Source organism: Macaca fascicularis, chromosome 2 (genome assembly GCF_037993035.2).
Source record: "Macaca fascicularis isolate 582-1 chromosome 2, T2T-MFA8v1.1".
NCBI lineage: Eukaryota > Metazoa > Chordata > Mammalia > Primates > Cercopithecidae > Macaca > Macaca fascicularis.
In genome coordinates this window covers 160,139,602-160,160,035 of record NC_088376.1, presented here as the reverse complement: position 1 = coordinate 160,160,035, position 20,434 = coordinate 160,139,602, and the positions used below count along the sequence as shown (strand labels likewise).

The 20,434-nt window shown below is 50.0% G+C and overlaps 1 protein-coding gene across 6 annotated transcripts in view; it reads left to right on the top strand.

Moving 5' to 3' along the window:
• PDIA5 (protein disulfide isomerase family A member 5) overlaps positions 1–20,434 on the top strand; it is a 92,501-nt gene that overhangs the window by 29,748 nt on the left and 42,319 nt on the right. For all 6 annotated transcript variants that reach the window (XR_012431635.1, XR_012431634.1, XR_012431633.1 and 3 more), the window contains 5 exons: positions 5,974–6,057; positions 6,316–6,361; positions 10,336–10,428; positions 14,529–14,589; positions 20,045–20,112. Coding sequence is in view for 3 of the 6 variants with exons in the window: in XM_005547968.3 (XP_005548025.1) it covers positions 5,974–6,057; positions 6,316–6,361; positions 10,336–10,428; positions 14,529–14,589; positions 20,045–20,112 (352 nt within the window). In the remaining 3 variants the exon portion in view is untranslated. The remainder of the gene's footprint in view (positions 1–5,973; positions 6,058–6,315; positions 6,362–10,335; positions 10,429–14,528; positions 14,590–20,044; positions 20,113–20,434) is intronic.

Genomic DNA, 20,434 nt, shown 5'->3' with positions numbered 1-20,434 from the left:
TCCTCTATGCGCACCTGCAGGAACACACGAACACTTCTCCGCTGGTTTTCTCCCTGCTCCAGGTCCTGTAACTTGTTGCTCTGGGGTGTCTGTAGGGCGTCTGACTTGTGTCCAGGGTTTTGTCAGCTTTCCTTCTCCCTCACTCCACTCCTGGCTCAGACCTCAACAGCCACGCTCAGTCTGGCTGGTGGTGGTTGTCCGGCTGTTAAGCGGGTTGTGTGTGCGGGAGTTGGTATTCCCCTCGTGCCCTGCCAGCTGGGCGCTGGGGCTCGGGCTTGGCGTGGAGTGCTGCTGTCTGGGAAGTTGAGCTGGAGCCAGCATGGAGCTGTGCCTGGTTTGCTAATTCCTGAGGCTGCATCTCACAGGGGGCAAGGCTGTCCTATCAGGTGCTTGCTACTTTCTTTTCCTTAAGGCTTAGGGTCACTGCTTAACCACATCTGCTTTCTTCCCTGCCCTTCTCCCCATCTGCTTGATTTCCCTGGAGCGGTGACAGCTTCCCAGATGTAAGATTGGGGACCTGCCAGAGCAGGCATAACATATTTTGAAGACTTATGTTTTTTCCTAAAAACTATTTGAATTTAGCATTTGCTCCTCAGCATGTTCAACATTACTTACAGGGGGTAAAACAGACTCCCAGAAGAAGTGCCATGTTTATCTTGTGGCTTCAGATACCTTCCAGCACAACACCATGCACTTGTTGGAGTGACACATCCCCTTGAGGAGCAGAGCCTTAGAATTGCTGGGCTGGGAGGGCAGTGGAGGGGAGGCACCTTACATGTCTTCAGAAAAGCCATGTTCCTCTCTCTTTTTCCCACCACTCTTACTAACTGTACTGTGTAATCCGGACCCTGTGATGCACCTTCTTGAGGCATGTGCCAAGGGAAACAGCCAACTCAGGGAGGAGCCCTATTGTAGGGAATCCTTCCTTCAGAGGGTGCTACGTGACCACCATGGCCTGTCCAAGGTCAAGGTTCAGCTCTTTCAGGACTTCTGTCTCATTGCCTCCTGCCTTGTATCCTCCAGCCACATTCTTTCACATCGTCCTTGGTACTTGGCATCAGGCAGTCACTCAGTATTTCTTGCTCAGCACTCGCCCCCCTTTTCTTCACGTCCTTGAAGTGAGGACACTTTCTACCTTTCTTCTCCTACCTGGCCCCAGGAGATCATGGGTCCACCTGGCCAGAATCCTGCCATGTTAGACCGGGGCCGGTGGGAGGAAGAGAGTTATCCCTTCTTTGATGGGGAAATGGAGCTAGAGAGGCTGGGGTAGCCATGGGCACAAAGTTAATGTTAAGACAGGCAGAAGCCTTCCTTCTTGTCTTCAGTGTGGTCTTGTTTCCACCCCACCAGGAGGGGCTGAACATGGTCTGCCGTGGACGTGAGAACCCCAACTGTGGCTGGCTGAGGATCCGGTTGGGAGGCAAGGAGAGAGATGACAGGGGTTCAGAGGTTATTTTGTCTCCATTTTTCGCCCCAGGTTCTGGCTCGTGGTTCATGTGTCAGGATATAAGGCAACCTGTCTCAATGCTTTATTTAGTCTGACTTGACCCCGTAGAGAAATCAAGCTCCATTCAGTTTATGTGGATAACTCTGGCATTTTGCAGCTCAGGAAACTAAGGGTCCTGCCAGAGGTCGCTAATGGCAGAGCCAGATGTTGAAACTGTCATTCTAGTGGGCTGTGGTACTCAGACTGGACTGGTGAAAGACCTCAGACCCCCACCCCCTGACCCCGCCGTCTCCCAGACCTTGTTTTTCCTCTTTCTTCCTGCTCTCACCCCCACTTTGATCCCTGGGCCTGACTCCCCAGAGTGTGTGTCTCCAGTCTCTTGGATAGTAATTACTGCACAGGAAAATCCAATAAACACAGCACTGTGTACCTGCAGCAGCCACTCCCGACTGGCAGCCAGCTGTCCCATGGCAGATTCAGATGAAAACACCCATGCTCATGTGTCTGTCTGGGTGTGGGGGTGTGGGGTGGGGAGGGAAGTGTGTATAGGCCTCTGCAGTCTTTCCTTCCACATTATCCGTGGAAGAGAGCCAAGTGAGGTGGGGAAGGATAGGATGGAGCAGATCAGTGGCCTTGGCGCCTCATTCCTTGGAACAGTGGTGAGTAAATGGGCAGAGGGATGGCTGGTTCTTGCAGGACAGGGGCCAGGGGAGTGGCGGGTGATGGTCTTTGCACTGCCAGCCCCTTCTCCATGACCCACGGTGGCGTTCTCCATCCCCTCAATTCTAGCAAAGCATCTCGTTTTCCTGCTCACTGCTTTGTCTCCTTTCTCCCCTAGAGCCTCAGTCACTGGCTGGGGGAGGGAGGTAGGCAGTAGATCAATTAATTGTACTTAATCTCTCAACTCAGATCCTTTTAAGTCTCTGAGCTTAGGTAATTTTCTCCCCTACTTGAACTCTTCTGGTATTTATTGTCTGCACTGCACAATTAGTGTGTGCACACATGCTTGCGCACACACACACTACTCACACTTATACACTCTGAGAGACAGAACTGTGGGAAGGAGGGGAGCAGTGCTGAGAGAACATTGTCAGGAATTGTCATCTGGCAGGATTCCTGGAGCTCAGTAGACGGAGCCCAGAGATCCCAGAAAGCCAGAAACGCAGAGCCTTATCCCAGCGGTGGTAAGATAATATCATTCATTTCAGCCATTCAGTCAGGTGATTTATAGAGTGCCTACTATGTGTCAGCTGCTGTTGTGCCACTGGGGAGATAGCTGTGCACAAAACCAAGCCCTTGGCTTCACGGAGCACATGTTTCTGATGGGGCAGGCAGTGGACAAGTTGGTCAGATGTTGACAAGCGCCGTGGAGAGGAAGACAACAGGGGAGGGGAGATTAGGAGTGCTGGATCCAGTGGTCCTCGGGTCTGTGCCGGAAGTGTGCTCAGACGGGACAGGAAGCCTCCTCCCCACTCACCTCTCAGGGAGAGAAAGAATGCAGGGAATGGGGAGAGGAGAGAATCCTTAGGAGTGTTACAAAACCTAACAAAGAAGGTGGCACAGAGTCTGGAGTGAGGGCTCGTGGGGCACTTGCTTAGGTGGAGTGAGGGCAGGAGGCTGCGCACTGGGCTGAACCTTGGAGGCCAAGCTGAAGAACAAGCAGGGGTGCCTCTGTGGCCCCAGCTCTACCAGCCAACTTAGTTGATTTGGATTCTTAGTCCTAAGACTTGCCTGGGCCCTCAGGGAACCTAAGGCTGCCGTCGTGGGACTTTTTCGTGGAAGGGTTTCCCACAGAGTGGACCGGGATTGGCGTGGGAATGAACCAAGCCCCTGTTTCCTCCCTCTGCTTTGTGATAGTCACAGGCAGAGGCTGCTAGCCAGGCTTGATGGAAGAGAGAGGGACATGGGGTGGGGATTCTCCCCTCCAGTTGCTGCCTTGCAGCGTCTGAGCCGCCCAGGCAGGCACTGCAGCATGAACCGAGAGGCGATGAGCCGGCCCTTCACATGCCGTGGGTGCCAGGATGGGGCTGATGGGGCTGATGGGGCTGAGGGAGGCTGCGCACATCCCATCCCAGCCTTGGCTCCTGCCCCAGCTGCTGTTTGTTGTTGCATTTGGGTGGACGGTAGGTGGTCACAGAAACAGTGGAGCACAGAAGAACAAAGGCCAACGAGGAAGGTGCCAAGTGAGTGGTTGTAAACATCCCAAGTCGAGCCCTCTGTCCCGGGGAATTAACTCAAGCGGGGAAGGGGCACCTCATTCACAGTTGTTATCAAACAGACCCACCACCCCTCAGTGCAGCTTCACCACAGAGTCCCTGCGGGACAGGGCACACCTGAACTGTAATAGCGGTGGTCAGAAGAGGCATATGTGGACCTCAGAGGGCTTTAGGATAAGAAAGTTTTCAGCGGATGCCCTGGGCTGCCCTCTGTATTTGGAGAGCCCACCCCCAGCTTGCCGCTTCTCTCTGGACTCTATCCTAAAATGTCCTTGCCACCTTGGGGGAGGAACTATTGCAGTTCCTCTCTGGATTCTTCATGCATTTCATGAGTCCCCACTGTTTGCCAGGCCCAGGGTTGGAAGCTACAGTGGCTGCAGCGATGGCTAGACAGCTGGGACTAGTAGGGAGGAAACCCCTGGGCCTGAGGGAGGAAGGGAGCAGGGAGGCACTCCTCCTCTCTGACCATCACACACCTCTCCAGTAAGACATGCTTCTTGAGTTGCAAATTGTATCTTTACACTTAAAATGAGGTCCTACGTTTTTTACATGTCCACTGATGAGTGTTGCTTTTAGAATTGAGCTGAGTGGTTTAATTAGTCCATCTGTTCTGGGCTGGTGCACAGCTGTGTGAAGCTAATGGCTGTTGGTGGAGGTGAGGTGTGTAAGCAACAGGGGGATACAGTGCCTTGCCTCAGGTGGCTGTCGTACCTGTCCCAACAAAGTTCCCCAAAAGATGACTCCAGTTGTGTAGTCAATGGTGACCAGTGGGCACTGGGTAGCCGAGATGCCCTCACTGAGTCTTTTCAGGGCTGGGGAGATGACCCCCAAGTAACAAGCAGAACTCTCGGACTGGCTGAGTGCAGGCAGGACGGGGAAGCTGTGGGAGCAGGTCAGGTCTCTAAGGGGCTGGTGTAGGGCACAGGGGAGCCAAACCTCGTGGAGGTAGGGGAGAAGAACATGAGCCAGTGAAGGAGCTAGTCTAATGCAATGAGTGGTTGCCAAACTTGAGCACACATCAGAATCACCTAGAAGGTTCTTCAAATGCAATTGCTCAGGTATCCCCAGGGTTTCTGATTTAGTAGGTCTGGGATGGGGCTGATAATTTGCATTTCTAACAGGTTCCTGGATGATGCTGGTGCTACTGGTTCAGGGACCACATATTGAAATCCATTGTTCTAACAGGCAGGGCACTAAGATGAAATGAGGTTGTGCACGAGTGCTTTGTAAACGGGGAATGGTACCTGACAGGCATTTCTTATTGGAAGAGAGTGTAATATCCCAGATGCCAAGGGAGGGGCTCCTTTAACCACAGCCTGGTCCTTTCTCCTTTTGTCTTTTGTCAATACCTGGCCAGATTTCATAACTTCTTCAACATGGTAGCATGTTTTCCTCTTACCTTGGTCACATAGTGTATAGCAGGTAGCCTATGTCAGAGCTCTAAAAACAAAAATCTTGCTTGTCCCACCCCCGACAGTGATTCCAAATTAATAATCAGGGGAAGGCCAGGGCATCGATCTTTTTAAAAACTTGCCTGGTAAATCTAAAGAGTGGCCAGGATTGGAGTTTATTTTCTTGTTACCATGGATTGTCCACCCCCTAAGCTGCTGGGGCACCTCCTTTGTCTGGACCTGTCTTTGTCTGGGCCTGAGGGAGGAGGGGGGCAGGGAGACCAGTCCAGCTAACATAGCAAAACCCGATCTCTACTAAATGTCCTTCTCCCTCTGTCTGTCTGTGTTGCCACCCACAAGTCATGACACACCTGCTCCTGTCTGCTTGTCTCTTTATTTTATTTTCTTTCTTTCTTTTTCTTTTTTCTTTTTTTTTGAGGTGGATTCTCTCTTTGTCATCCAGACTGGAGTGCAGTGGCACAATTTTGGCTCACTGTAACCTCTACCTCCTGGGTTTAAGCGATTCTCCTGCCTCAGCCTTCCGAGTAGCTGGGGTTGCAGGCATGCACCACCACGCCTGGCTAATTTTTGTATTTTTAGTAGAGACGGGGTTTCACCATGATGGCCAGTCTGGTCTCGAACTCCTGACCTCAGGTGATCCACCTGCCTCAGCCTCACAAAGTGCTGGGATTATAGGCATGAGCCCCCGCAGCCAGCCTCTGTCTTTCTTGATCAGCCCTTAGCCTCCTAGTTAGTCTCCTCCCTCCAGTTCTCACAGCCCATCTGTAGTAAGGCCCTCATCTGCTATTGGGAATTCCAAGTTACCTGGCTTATTTCTTAGGACACCAGCAGATTTTGCTGTCAACACCTTTATGAGGACTTCAGGTGATAAATGGTTCCCGACATTTGTGTCTTTCAGTGATGCAGAGAGTAGGAAATTGTGCAAGAAGATGAAAGTTGACCTGAGCCCGAAGGACAAAAAGGTCGAATTATTCCATTACCAGTAAGTACACATGGGCATTTCCAATTTCCAAGTAAGTGCCGAACGTTTTCATTGGTATTTTCAGTGAACAGCAATTTTTAGTTAGATTAATTTTATTTCAGAATGGTTTTCTTCCTGTGTTTACAATTGTTTCTTTAAAAAAATAAAATCCTGAACTGCATTCAAAAGCTGAACCTTATTAAGATGCTGCAGGAAACCAAAGGTATGTATCTTCACAACCATTCTTAAAGTTAACACATTTTTCTCCTCATTTGACAGGGATGGTGCATTTCATACTGAATATAACCGAGCTGTGACATTTAAGGTAAATTTACCTCCCTCATTCTCAGCAGAGGTGGAGTCTGAATGGACGCCCAAAGTCTGGCAGGTTTTCTCTCTGAGAAAAGAAAGGGCAGATTGCACAAATAGCTCTTCTGAATGACCTGAGAGATTCTTATCTCTAGAGCATATGTCAGCAGAATATCTGGAAAAGTTTGTAGCTCTTAACACAACAGATTAACCCAGCTTTGGAGATGGGTTTGTGAATGTATCAGCAGTTGTCCAGTGAGGCAGATGATGTCACCTCTCTCTCTGCCAAAGGCCTGGGCCTCCTTTTGCTGTAGCTTCAAAGTCCTCCCCTCATCTCTGCGGTAGTGGCCACCCTCAGGCTGGGTGGGACGTACGGTGCCCAGGTTAGCACAGGGTGTCACACATGGGCAGGTTGGCACCTTTGGCCTGATGCAGCTTGTTCCAGATGAGATATGGGTATCATTGAAGAGTTCTCTGCTATCAATCCAGTTTAGAGGTAGATGAAAAAGCATAAATGGAAAGAAATATAAAATCCTGTAATCTATACATGCTTTGTAACCACAAAGCAGCTGCCCCAGCCCTTAGTCCTCCTGAACTGCAACTCTCCTCCTTCAGGGTTAGGATTCCCTTCCTCCAACCTGTCTTCTGCTTTCTGGTCCTGTGTTGGCTGAAGCCATATATTTCTTCTGGTCCTGACATGTTTGAACTCACTTCCTAACCCTCCTGTTTCCCACACTGGGTTGGACCCTGCACTCCTGTCTCTTCATCTGCCCCTCTTTCTCCATCTGTGTCTCTTCCATTTTTTTCCTATCTGTCCATCTGTCTGTGCAGCTGTCAGAGACCCTCTCCCTCTGCCCTTCCTTCTCCCTCTGTCTCTCCCCACCATCTCTCCAGGTCATTTCTTGCTTATCCACTAACACTCATTCTTTTTTTAAGTTGCTACAGTGTTCACCTTATATAGGGACTCAGCCTGATTACTCATCACCTTAACACCTACTTAGACACTTAGAAAGTTCTTCCAACTACAGTTGCTCAGCCCTTCTTATTCTGTGTTAAGACGTCAACTGAAGTTATTGGAGAGAACACACGTTCCTCAGGAACAAGATTTAACTGGGTGGGATGGGGGAAGCGCTTATGCAATGATGGAGAGAGGGCTAGGGTTTTGTTTTATTATTGGAGGCTGTGTATATTTTATGTTTAACTGAGACCTCTGAGGAATCCGTCTTGGGCTTATGGAGCAGGGAGTTCTGAGCAGCTACTCAGAACTGTGGTAGCAGAGAAGTAGCAAGGAGCCCAGGCGGCCCCAGCGTGCCACTGGGTGTCTGGGTGGGAGAGGCAGAATCCTGGCTTCGCCCCACCTCTTACAAAGATCAGGTGTGTGAGGTCGGCGTTCTCTTGACCTTCCCGTGATTTTGGCATCAACAAGGTGAAGAAGTGGCTGAGCATTGTACGGGGCCAGAGTCTTCAGTTTCAGATGGCACTCTTAGTCCCAGCACCCCCAGCAGGACGGGGGCAGAGTCCCTGGAGTTCTCCAGGGCAGAGGGAAGGGGACAGGATGGTTCCCTGACTGCTGATGGCTTCTGCTTTTTCAGCTTGAGACAGCTGAGATCAGAGCTCACCTTAGTCACTGATTAACTTTCCTGGGACCCTGACTCCAGAGAGACGGAGGAGCCCCCAATAGGAGGGGCCCATGGCCTGCAGGCCCATATTCTGGCTGTGGTTTTTGTCAACCCACATGGTTGGGCAGAAGCCTGGTCACAGATGCTGTGCCACGGCATCTAGAGAGGTCACAGGCCAGATAAGTGAGAACTTATCTCCCCATTGGCAAAGAATAGGAAACTCAAAGCGGGGAACATCCCCTTTAAGCTGCCCTTTCCTTGTTCACACATACTCCCCAAATCCTTACTGTAGAAGTGGTGAGGGCCAGAGGTGCCTGGCAGTCTGCATTCAGATGACTCACTGATGATCTCAGGGCCCAGTAGCTGTGAGCCAGGATCACAGCCGGGAAGGTGTCCTGAAGGCCAGATGCAGTGTCAGGCGGTGCCTGGGACTCAGAGCACCCAGAATAGGACCATTGAGGGTGGGCTTCCAGTACTGCTCCCCACAGACTTTCCCCATGAGGTCTTGTCCAGTTAGATCAACTCGGAGAGAACCTATGGGTGGGGTTATTCAGCTTCAGTTAAATGAGAATAATCCTCACCTGAAAAGCAAGGTTGTGTGTACGGACATGTCAGTTGTCACATTAAAAGGTCATTTCTCTCCTTTTTCCATCCACTGCTGTCTTTTCTTCTTGGCCACCCTCAGACTGGATGGGACCTCAGGCTGAGGTGGAGATGGGGGTGGGGGGCTGGGCGTGGGGCCAGGAGTCCCCCAGAGCAGCAGTTCTTAACTTGTTCTGGGGTCCTGATCCCACTGAGCGCCTGCTGAACACAGACCTCCCTGAAACAGTGTGTGTGCATACAGTCAAAGTCAATGTTTTCACATGAGCCTGGGGTTTCACTGACTCCTGAAGTCCCTCGTGCACCCTAGATTAAGAACCCTGCACCGGGTATTTCTGGAACCCCAGGCAGGTGGGCACCTACCAGCATCTTTCTCACATGGCCTCGTGGACAGGTGCCTCTGCAGCTGTGGGTGAGTGCGGGTGTCGGGAAGATCCTGCCAATTCCATAGTTCCTTAGGTTGTCACGGCAAAGCTTTGACAAGGGACTGAGAAAGGGTGGATCCGCCTTTTGCTGTGGCAGAAATGGCTGTTCTCTTGCCAGGAGGCGTTTCACAGCTCCACTTGGACAGGCAGGAAGCACTACCTGAATGAAATCCTATGAAGTCTTGGCTGTCTCCCATTCTCCCGTAGTAGTTCTTTCCAAATAGAGTTTCCAGAAATAATAAGCCTTTCTAAGGTCCTCTCCGTGTGTGACCGGTGGATGGGCTGAATGCATACCCTTATTATTATAGAAGGGCACCTCCCTTTCTCATCTCAGGCCGCACACACACACACAAACACACACACTCTCAGTTCAGCATCTGCTCGCTGGAGCGTGGTCAAAGGTGACAGAAGTAACAGAATCTGACTGGGGTCTGGTACCTGATCCTGGCTTTCACAGACTTTGAGCACCGTCTCTGAGTGGCTGAGGGGGAAGGGAATGCTGCTTCTGCCCTGAACTGATGAGAGTGGCAGGGGGGTACGGAGGAGGGTGGAAGGACAGTGCCCCTCTTCCCTGCCCCTGTACGTCTTCCCCAAAGGGAGTGGAGATTTGAGTCATTGTACACATAACAAAGGCCAGCAAAGTCCTTTATGTGTAAGAACTTTGTCAGATCTTCAATCCAGGCAGTCTGGAAGAGGGGCCCAGGAAGAGAAGTATAGCCACAAGGGTGAGGCCACATTGGTGCTCACCCTGCCCTGGGGGCTTCCCAGCCTGGACCCCACTTATTCACATATAGTGGAGGATAATCAGGATTTAATCCACTCCAAAACCAGTTTAGATCATGAAATACCAAGCAGGTCGTAAGTAGGCATGATGATCTGCTTATGGGATGACAGTTTTAGTGGCTGCAGGAATGTGGAAATGTCTCCTTTGGACGAGACTGAGACCATTATTCCATTAGTCAGAAAGACTTCTCGGAGGAGATGAGATTTAGTAGAAGCACTAGTATGTCTCTGGTTTGAATAAGCCAACTCATTGTCTCAAATTTTCTTTTTTTTGTCTATGAAGATGCATAGTAGGCATGGACCACCTGACTGGAGTGGGCAAGGTGTCTTGTGATTGAAAAAGCCTGGTGGGAGTGGTGGAGGTGCATTTTTGGGGCACTTATCCATGATGTCAGTGGACAGTGGAAATAACACACCCTCAAAGCTCATGCCACATGCAGTCCTGAACCCAGCACCTGGTGTGCCCAGGTCTCCAGGCAGGGAAACAGGACAGGTTCCTGATTCCCCCACCTCCCTCTTTTCAGGGCTAAAATGCATTTTCTCTTCTCTCTTTTTTTCCTCAGTCCATAGTGGCTTTTTTGAAGGATCCAAAAGGGCCCCCACTGTGGGAGGAAGATCCTGGAGCCAAAGATGTTGTCCACCTTGACAGTGAAAAGGTAATGTATTCCTGTTAGTTCTGATGGGTGCTGGAATCTTCCCTAGTACTAGGGCCTCCCAAGGAAAGGAGCCCAACAAACTGAGAAATGGGACTATTCCAGGATCCCTTGTACTTTCCTCTAGGGAAGCTAGGCCAGGACCCTAATATTTGACTCCCCTTCCCAGCTCCATCTTGTAACCAGTGGCGATCACACGTTGCCTGAGAATTTTCTCCATTCTTCACCTTCCTTATTTAATGTATTTGAACATGTTTAGATTTTCCGTACATTAATATAGGTTTAAATGTTCTCTCTCTATTGTGTAATCCAGATGTTGCTAGGATTGGCTTTACATCTTGTTTTTTGTTTTGTTTTGTTTTGTGTTTTTTAAAGAATAACCTTAGAGATTTAGGTTAGATTTCCAGAGACTTGAGGCAGATCTCTATAATTCTGGAACATTCTATAGCTTTCAACCAATTATTTACCCTCTTATGCTTTGATTTCCAAATTTGGCCAGGGGTGGAGGTAGAAGGGTAGATCTAGATTATAGTCTTTGTTAGTTCTTAAGTATTTAACAAAAGCTATGACAGGCCGGTTGTGGTGGCAGGTGCTTGTGGTCCTAGCTACTCAGGAGGCTGAGGCAGGAGGATCACTTGAGCCTAGGAGTTCAATGGTAGCCTGGTTAACGTAGTGAGACCCCATCTCTAAAAAAATAAAGAATGCAAAAGCTGTGACACATATTGCCCCTCCGTCCACAGCCTGCCCACCTGACCTGAATGTGCATCTTTAGCCATGTGCATCCGTGTTTGTATGATGCCTTCACTTAGGATGGGCAAGAATTTCTCTGTGATTGTCCAGATGGTCTGTGAGTCAAGCAGTGCTTTCTGTAGATGGAGGGAGAAGGTTCATTCCTATCTCGATAAAATAAAACATAGCTTTCATCTTTGTCTTCCTCCTCTCCCTTTTCCTTTAAAATTGTTGACTCTTTTTTGTTGTTGTTTTTAGAGACAGGGTCTGGCTCTGTCACCCAGGTTGGAGGAGTACAGTGTTGTGATCATAGCTCACTGTAACCTTGAATTCCTGGGCTCAAGCAATCCTCCTGCTTCAGCCTCCTAAGTAAGTGGGACTACAGGCACATGCCACCATGCCTGGCTAGTTTTTAATTTTTTACTCACGCCTGTAATCTCAGTACTTTGGGAGGTGGAGACGGGTGGATCACTTGAGGTCAGGAGTTCAAGACCAGCCCGACCAACATAGTGAAACCCCACGTCTACTAAATTACAAAAATTAACCGGGCGTGGTGGCACCTGTAATCCCAGCTACTCAGGAGGTCAAGGTACTAGAATTGCTTGAACTCCAGAGGCAGAGGCTGTAGTGAACCAAGATCATGCTACTGCACCCCAGCCTGGGTGGCAGAGTGAGACTCTGTCTCCAAAAAAAAAAAAAGACATCTTCAAGATGACAATACTGGCTCTTTGTATCCCAGAAAATGTTGTGCCCAGCCCTTAATTTGAATCACCACTGATCCACTTGGTTGGCCTACAATGATGATACATTTTATCTTCCTCCAGAAGGTTAAAAAAAAGGCATCATTTTCTTTTGCGCCAACAAGCATTAAGAGTACAGTCAATAGGCAAGTTACAGAGGCCCATGCCTGTAATACCAGCACTTTGGGAGGCTAAGGTAGGAGGATTGCTTGAGGCCAGGAGTTCAAGACCAACTTGGGCAACATAGTGATAGCCACCACGCCGGGCCCACATGTTTTTTAAAAAGACATCTTTAAGGCCGGGCACAGTGGCTCACGCCTGTAATCCCAGCACTTTGGGAGGCCAAGGAGGGTGGATCACAAGGTCAGGAATTCAAGACCAGCCTGGCCAACATGGTGAAACCCCATCTCTACTAAAGATACAAAAAATTAGCCAGGCGTGATGGCACGTGCCTGTAATCCCAGCTACTTGGGAGACTGAGGCAGGAGAATTGCTTGAATCTGAGAGGCGGAGGTTGCAGTGAGCCAAGATCATGCCATTGCCTCCAGCCTGGGTGACAGGGCGAGACTCCTTCTCAAAAAAAAAAAAAAAACATAAGAGGGGCAAGTGCCAGGAGAGAATGGCACATGTGCCTAGAACCATGGAAATACCAACAGCCTAAACGGAGAGCTGCTCCTGTGAGGATGAATGTTGAGAGTTCCTCTGGAAAGTGATTGCCTGGTGCCTTCCTCCCCCAGATACAACGTCCTAACCTTCCTCAGGTTGTTCTTCTGTAACTGTAGGAATATCAAGCGGAAATATTTCTTTCACACCTGTAGCGAATCCTCTCATTCCGCTTTGTGCTCTTTTCTCTCCTATGGAAATAAGAAGTATAGCTGGTTGTCTGCTAATAGAACGTCCACATAAGTAATGAAAAATTCCAAATTCAAGTTTGAATTGCTGATTCAATTTGTAGGCTTGGAATTTCCTACTTTGTGAAGGTAATTAAGAATCTTTGAATGTAATATCTGTTACTACTCAGGATATGAAACCAAATTGCTATAGGCTCAATAAAAATCTCTTCTCGGATCTTGTACTAGCTTTTATCTCCAGAAATTCCAGAAGACAATTTTAGAAGCGTTTGCATCCTGTACCTCTAGTTAGGGTTAAATATCTTGGTTACTAATTTTGTTTGGAAATTAGTGCAAACAAAATTTGTTTGAAAATGAGTGCCTTAACCCTCTCTCTAGTTATGGAAACGAGGGTAAACTTTTCCAGAAATTATTCTAGTGTTTTGGATATCCACAAAAATTTAAACTTTTTTTAATCTAACTGAAAAATTTTAAGTTAATGCACATTGTTGAAAATTTAGAAAATACACCTTCAGCATAAAGAAAAAAAAATAAATCACCCCATACCTTTACATTGAGAGAGATGCCTGCTGATATTTTTGTAGTCTTCCAGGCTTTCAAGGTAATGTGTACATAATGTTTTTACTCACAAAGATGTCATTACATTTTATATGCTGTTTTGTAACTTGCTTCCCCCCGCTTTAGTGCACCGTGCACATCTGATTGTGACATTAAACACTCCTCTTTATCAGCTTTAATGAAGCAGTAGTATCCCATTGTGCTGGATGTGCCATCATTTATTTACCTAATGCCTTCTTGCTGCCAGAAAGCTGCATTTTGAAATTTTCTTATTTTCCTTATTATTCAAAAGAGAAAACCCTCTCATTTTCTTCCGTAAAATGTGGTTGAGCAGCTTACTTTAATCAAAATATGCTCTTATCGTCGTGCATCACTGCAGTCCTTGGTAGAGCTGCTTTTTCCCATCCATCATTGGCTCTCGTTGGAAGAAAAGTCTCTCTACCCTGTTCACACACTCAAGTCTTTACATGAGCACTGTGTGGCCGTTTGTCTTTTTGCCTTTATTGTATGTATCTAACAAATCATTATGTATTGCTTAATAACATGCCCGGCACTGTTCTAAGGGTTTTACAAATCCATTTTGCCTGTAACCTCCTGGAGGGTGGAGCAGGCCCCCTCCTTCTGCCCTGTGTGCTCCGTGGACTCCTGGGGACAAGGATGGTGGTGGCAGAGCTGGAGCCTGGGAAGAGATTAGCAAGAGATTAGTGGGTATGGGTTAACCCCTCTTCCCACAGTGAGCGGATCCCCATCTGGCCAAGTCGGGCACACATGAAAACAGCCATCCGCACCACAACAAAACCGCTGTGTAAGTCACAGGAAGGGGCAGCCTATTCAACAACCCCATGGGACAAAAGCCGCTGTTTGCCATCTTTGAACTGTTCAGGTGGAACTGAAAGGAAAGCCAGCAGCCTGGACCTCACGACTCCCTCTCACCAGGTGGCCAAAGCCATTTGTTAGCTTGAGGCCTCAGTTTTCCCATCTGTAATACACGAGGGCGATGGTGGTCTCAAATAGATCATCTCTGTGGTTCTTCCAGCTCCTGACCTGCCGCGGCTCTGCCCCCACCTGCAAATCAGCTGCCAGCGTGTACTTTCTGAAGTGCTCATTCCCGCTCCCCTCCCCATCCCTACCCTTCACCCCACTGTGTGCAGAAGGGTCAGGGAGAGTGTCTCATCCTGTTACTGTGTTGTGTGTGAGCTGCTGGTATTCTCTTTTTGTGCCTCAGGACTTCAGACGGCTCCTGAAGAAGGAAGAGAAACCGCTCCTCATCATGTTTTATGCCCCCTGTGAGTAAACTTTCTCCCTTGGGCCAGAGCTAGTTGTTTAGTCTCTTTGTGGGAAGGAGGCGGGTGGGGGCTGCGGGCGGGGTTGGGGGGACTAGCCCGGGTGCCTTGCTTAGAATGCTGAAACTCATCTCTCCATCTGCTCCTCTTTTCCTTCATCTTTGCCTTTTCATCTGGCTCCTCCCCTCCTGCTGTCCGCCCTGCACTCTGTCTCCACTAGAATCGGTGTCCTTCTACCCTCTTTATCCAGAGCTCCACCCTGTCTGGTCAGCTCCACCTTCCCCAGCCATGTCCCGTTTCCTGCTGGTGGTGCCATGCCTCAGTGCCGGTCACCCTGTGGCTGTTCTCCACCACAGGCTGTTCTCAGGCATGGTGTCACGGTCCAGAGCCTGGCCCACCTCTGGGGGCAGCAGCTCGTCTAGCTCTGACTCCTGCATCCTCTGCTGGCATCCTCTGCAGGTGCTACCTGGGAGGATCGGGGAACCAGGAGCAGAGAGAAATGGGTTCCAGGATTTGGGCTTAGTCCCTGTATGAGGCAGGAGGATGTGGAAATGGCAGGAGGATATTTCAGATGACAGCCCGAACATGTGGCTTTGAATCCCAGCTGTGCCACCAGCAAGCCGGGTGAACTTGGCCAAGTCCTTCACCTCGCTAGGTCTCCGTTTCCACATCTGTAAGAGAAGGGACTGGATCACAGTAGTGGCTTTCAAATTTTTTGATTGAATTTCACAGAATTAAAAACGTTTTATATTGCAACTCAGTATTAGAAGTATGTATAAATTATATGCAAATAAGCTGAAACAAAAGTTTCGCAAACCACTCTTGCCCTTACTATTGCCATCTGTTGTTTACCAGATGTAATGCCTACTATTTTCTGTTCTGTTTTATTTAAAAATTATTGGTTATTCCTACTGCTTCATAACTCTCTGACAAGGGGTCACCAAATTATGGCCCACGGGCCAGCTGCCTCTTTTTGTAAAGGTTTATTAGAACCCAACCATGGCCATACATTGATGTGATGTCTGTGGGTGCTCACGATCTATACCAGCAGAGTTGAGTACTTGTAACAGAGACAGTGTGACCTGCAGAGCCTCAAATATTCACTGTCTGGCACCTCCACATTCTAATGGGTCCCAACTCACAGACTGAAAATAACCCTGGGTTTGAGCCTGGCAAGGCCCTTTGTGCTGCCCCTCTGTGAGCTGCATCGGCCCTTCATGAAGCCAGCAGGGTCAGTGTCTCCCTGAAGGCTGTGGTGACAGAGGGGCTGTATATGATGCAAGGCAGGTGTGCCCAGGTGTGTGTGTGGCTCAGGAGGGTGTCATAGGCTCTGGTTTGTCATAGCAAACCAGAGTTCTGTTTGCTCATGAAAGCCCATCTCGAATCCCGCTTCCTGAGTTATTTAAGCAAAAGTTCCTCCCATCTGTGCCCTGGGGATGACGCCCCCTGCCGGATGCCCCTCTGTGGCACTCTGGTGTTTCTGCCTGACTTGAGCCAGTAGTTTATTCGCCATAACAGCAGCCTTTCCCCAGCCTGTTTTTTGTTTGTTTGTTTGTTTGTTTTTTGAGACAGAGCCTTGCTCTGTTGCCCAGGCTGGAATGCAGTGGTGCCATCTCAGCTCACTGCAACCTCCGCCCCCCGGGTTCAAATGATTCTCCTACCTCAGCCTCCCAAGTAGCTGGGACTACAGGTGCCCATGACGCCCAGCTAATTTTTTTATTTTTTGTAGAGATGGGGTTTTGCCATGTTGGCCAGGCTGGTCTCGAACTCCTGACCTCAGGTGATCCACCCACCTCGGCTTCCCAGAGTGCTGGAATTACAGGCGTGAGCCACCGTGTCCAGCCCTCCCAGCCCTGTTTTGATTGCTGGGTGTCCTCCAGTCTCAGCCTCCTCCCCAGGCCTCCTCGCTGGCCCCAGGGCTGTGCTCGCCTTTGGGAGAAGGCCCTGGTGTCTTACCTGCTGTAGATCCAGCTCTGCCCTGAATGGTAGCTACTTTAACCCTCTTTATTGATGTTCATTAGTTGGTTTCACCCCTTTTTGTTTCTTCTTGGAGGAATATTATTAGCTACCCAGCTGTGAATTGCTTTAGGAATTATCCTTGTCCACACAGCTCCTAGAGGATGGGCCTCCTTTGGTGTATCTTAAAGTCCTTCGGAACTCAACACATTGGTTAAATGAAGCTGTAAAACGGAGTGTATGTCAACATGCAGCACGTGCCACAAGACAGCATCCAGGTGTAACCAGGCAGGTCTCAGTGTGATGCCATTCGTCATTTAGAAGTGGTGCACTGGCAGTTTGCACCTGCATGCTGTGCCCTCTCCTGCCACGCACCCAGGCTGTGTGGCGGTGTGCTCATCTCACCCTTCACAACAGAGATGCGAGCACAGTTGTCATCTTTACAGAAGAGAAAGCTGGGGCAGGGGAAGTTAGGTACCTCACAGAGTCACAAAGCTTCTTGGTGGTCAGGGAGGGAGGAGAAAACTCGGAGGTTAGGTTAAACTTTTGGTAGAGGGTCAGATTGGTTGGACTCCTAGGTCTCAAGGAACCTCAGGACTCTTTTTTTGATTATGCACACGTGTATGTTTTTTCACAAAATGAAACAAGCTTGTGCTTTTAGCACACTAGTCTAATCTAGTCTTCATGGCATCAACATTCAGCTGATTCCTGGGATACACAGCAGTTCCCTAACTGGGACGTCTGTTAGGACTCTGTGACCCTTTGGTCACATGTGGGGTGAATGGGCCCAAAGGCAGTGGGAACCTTCGGTGGTGACAAGGAACCTGGCTCCCCAGGTTTGCTTTCTGAATTAATGATATAGAAAGGCTGACTACTCTGACTTTTGGGGTTTGAGAGTGATAGTTAGTCTTACCTCTCTCCCTGCCTCCCAGTGGAATCAGCTAGAAGATAAACTCAGGAATCACAGGGCCAGCTCTATTTTTGGTAAAGTTAAATTGGAAACTGGCTTGGCCTGTGGTTTCCTACTCCTCCTCCATCACCTTTCCCCCACCGATAACCTCCGCCCAGCACCGCTGGCCCTGCCCACTGGGACAGCTGGCCGACTTATCCCCGTTTCAGGGTGTTGTTGCTGCAGGCTGCAAACAGGCAGCACAGGAAGAGAGAGGTCCCACTGTGGAGACAGATAGTAAATAAAGTTCTTGATAGATGAGTGTGGCCCAGTGGGCGTCAGACTCTAGTCACTGAGCGAAGAATGAGTGAAAGGCTGCAGGTGTCCCCTCCTTATTTTCCTCCCTGGGGAGTGGAGCGACATCCTCTTCCCTCACTGGAAGTGTTTCCCCCCCACGGAGCGGGAAGCACGTTCTCAGGCGTGGCTTGAACTAAGATGTCTCTGCAGGCACGGAATGTTCCCCAGCTCTGTCTAACACCTGCGGGCACCTGTCCCCACTGCGCAGATAGGGAAGCCAAGCCAAGCCACTGGCCCAGGATCACCCAGCCAGCAGGAGTCATGGGGAGATGCAGACCTCGGTCTCGGCCTCGTTCTTCCCAGAGCTGAGCTCCTTCCTCTGCACCACCTGCAGCCTCCTGTTTTCTACCCAGTGCATTTCTCCCAGAGCATTGTTCCTGCTTCTGTTCCCCTCTCTCTGAATCCCCACAGTGGGAACAATGCCCCTGACAGGTGTCATATCCCTTCCTTCATGCTGCTGGTGGTGTGCGCATTGAGGTGGCAGGTCCCGAGGAGAGGTGCCTCTCATCTTCTGAGGGCAGATTCGGCAGGCTCCCACTGCAGGCTGGCCTCGAAACAGCCCCTTCTCTCCTGCCAGGACTGATGGCAGAACTTAAGCCCAGGGTTCACGTACTGGGGGGGGTGTGAGTCCACCTGTCAGGAATGTCAGGAGGGGGCTGTGGGGCCATTTTTGGAGCCTCATGGCCAAATGTCCTGTGTCTGCATCTTGTCCGATAGGCTTGGTGCTGGGGAGGTTCTGGTGACCCAGAAGGAATGTTGGCCTTCTGGCTTCACAGCCTGTCTAGGCGTCAGCTAAGCATGGATTGGAGCTAGGCTGCCTGTCGCCACATGGACCCGGTGCCCGCTGTGCCAAGCTGCGATCAGCCTGACACATGGTTCCAGGCAGCTTTGGTTCTGTGGTGTTCAGATGCATCTGAAGCCTTGTTTTGTAGCAGAGAGGTGGTCAGAAAGGGTAATAGCCTGGCACTTCAGAATCCCTGCTGTCTGAAGAAACTGCTCATGTCCTGTGGGATCAGTGCTGAAACATGGTCTGCTCTGGTTTAAGGGAAGGAGTTTAAGGTCACTCTGATGTTTTAGTGGATGTTTGGGACCTGGCCTTCCTGGTCGCTTGAGCCCAGGAGTTCAAGGCCCCCTATCAAGGCTGCGGGTCTTCACCACTAGGAGAGGAGTGTGACCATGGTAGATCACAGAGCCCCAGAGGGCTGAGCCAAGGCCATCGCAGACAGAATCCTTTGCTATCAGAGCTGGAAGGGGCCTGAGGTTGTGTGGTCCAGCCCCCCTCATCTGCCAGAAGAAACAGCTCAGGAAGAGGGAGTGACTTCTCCAAGGCCTTCAGCAAGTTGAGCAAAGATCAGAGTCCGCGTGGCATCCCGATTCCTGGCCCGTCGCTCTTCCCATGGGCCAGAGCCAGCACTGTTCACGGTCAGCCTGCCTCCGGTCATTGCTTAATTATCCTTGTTTTTTTTTTTTTTTTTTTGAGACGGAGTCTTGCTCTGTCGCCCAGGCTGGAGTGCAGTGGCCGGATCTCGGCTCACTGCAAGCTCCACCTCCCGGGTTCACGCCATTCTCCTGCCTCAGCCTCCCGAGTAACTGGGGCTACAGGCGCCCACCACCTCGCCCGGCTAGTTTTTTTGTATTTTTTAGTAGAGACGGGGTTTCACCGTGTTAGCCAGGATGGTCTCGATCTCCTGACCTCGTGATCCGCCCGTCTCGGGCTCCCAAAGTGCTGGGATTACAGGCTTGAGCAATTATCCTTGTTAATGAAAGAGAAAGGAGGCATGGACATTCCAAAAGTGATTGTATTCGTGGTCACACGTTTTTCTTCATGATGGCGTTTGACTCTGGCTCATTTGCAGCCCTGCCTGGGCAGTGGGGGTGGCTTTTCGCTGCGCACGCAGCAGTTGCTCTCTTGACAACTGTTCTGGTTTTCTGAATTTCTGTTGAATTTATTATCAGCACTGAAGCATTCTAGGCTCTGCTCTTCTCCCATCGTGTCATGTTTGTTTCTTCAGTCCAACATTTATGAGTGATTGCCGGGCAGTGCCTTGTTTTGCACTACTGATACTGTAAGCTCTTTGGGGACCGGGACTCCCACCTCCTGTTCCTTTTGTGTTCCCAGGGTCTGGAATAGTCCTGAGCTTCTCAAGGCTGGATAAGCTCTTGTTGGGTAGAGGATGGCCATGGGGAGGCAGGGCAGAGTGGAAGGGCTCAGCCATCCCTGTAACCGGATGTGGTCTCTCTCCTGCCTGTGACCAGGGTGCAGCATGTGCAAGAGGATGATGCCGCATTTCCAGAAGGCTGCAACTCAGCTGCGAGGCCACGCCGTAAGTGAGGCACCATTGCCTGGCAGGGCTGGGTCACTCTTGGACTTGGCAGAGGAAGCGTGCCGGGGGTGGGGTGGGGACAGGTTTTGAAATGGTGAGGGTGGCTGACCCAGCTGCCTGGGCCGTTGCTGAATCGAAGCTTTGCTTGGAGCTCAGAGACGAGACCTGTTCTCTGTGAAGGTTGAGAACTCCACCAAGTTGCTAGGACCAGGAGAGTTTGACACCTGCCAAAGGCCAGTGATGAAATAGGACACCAGCAAGATGCACATGTGGCATTGTCAGGGGACCAGGGACCAAGGTCAGGACATCATGAGTCCGGAAT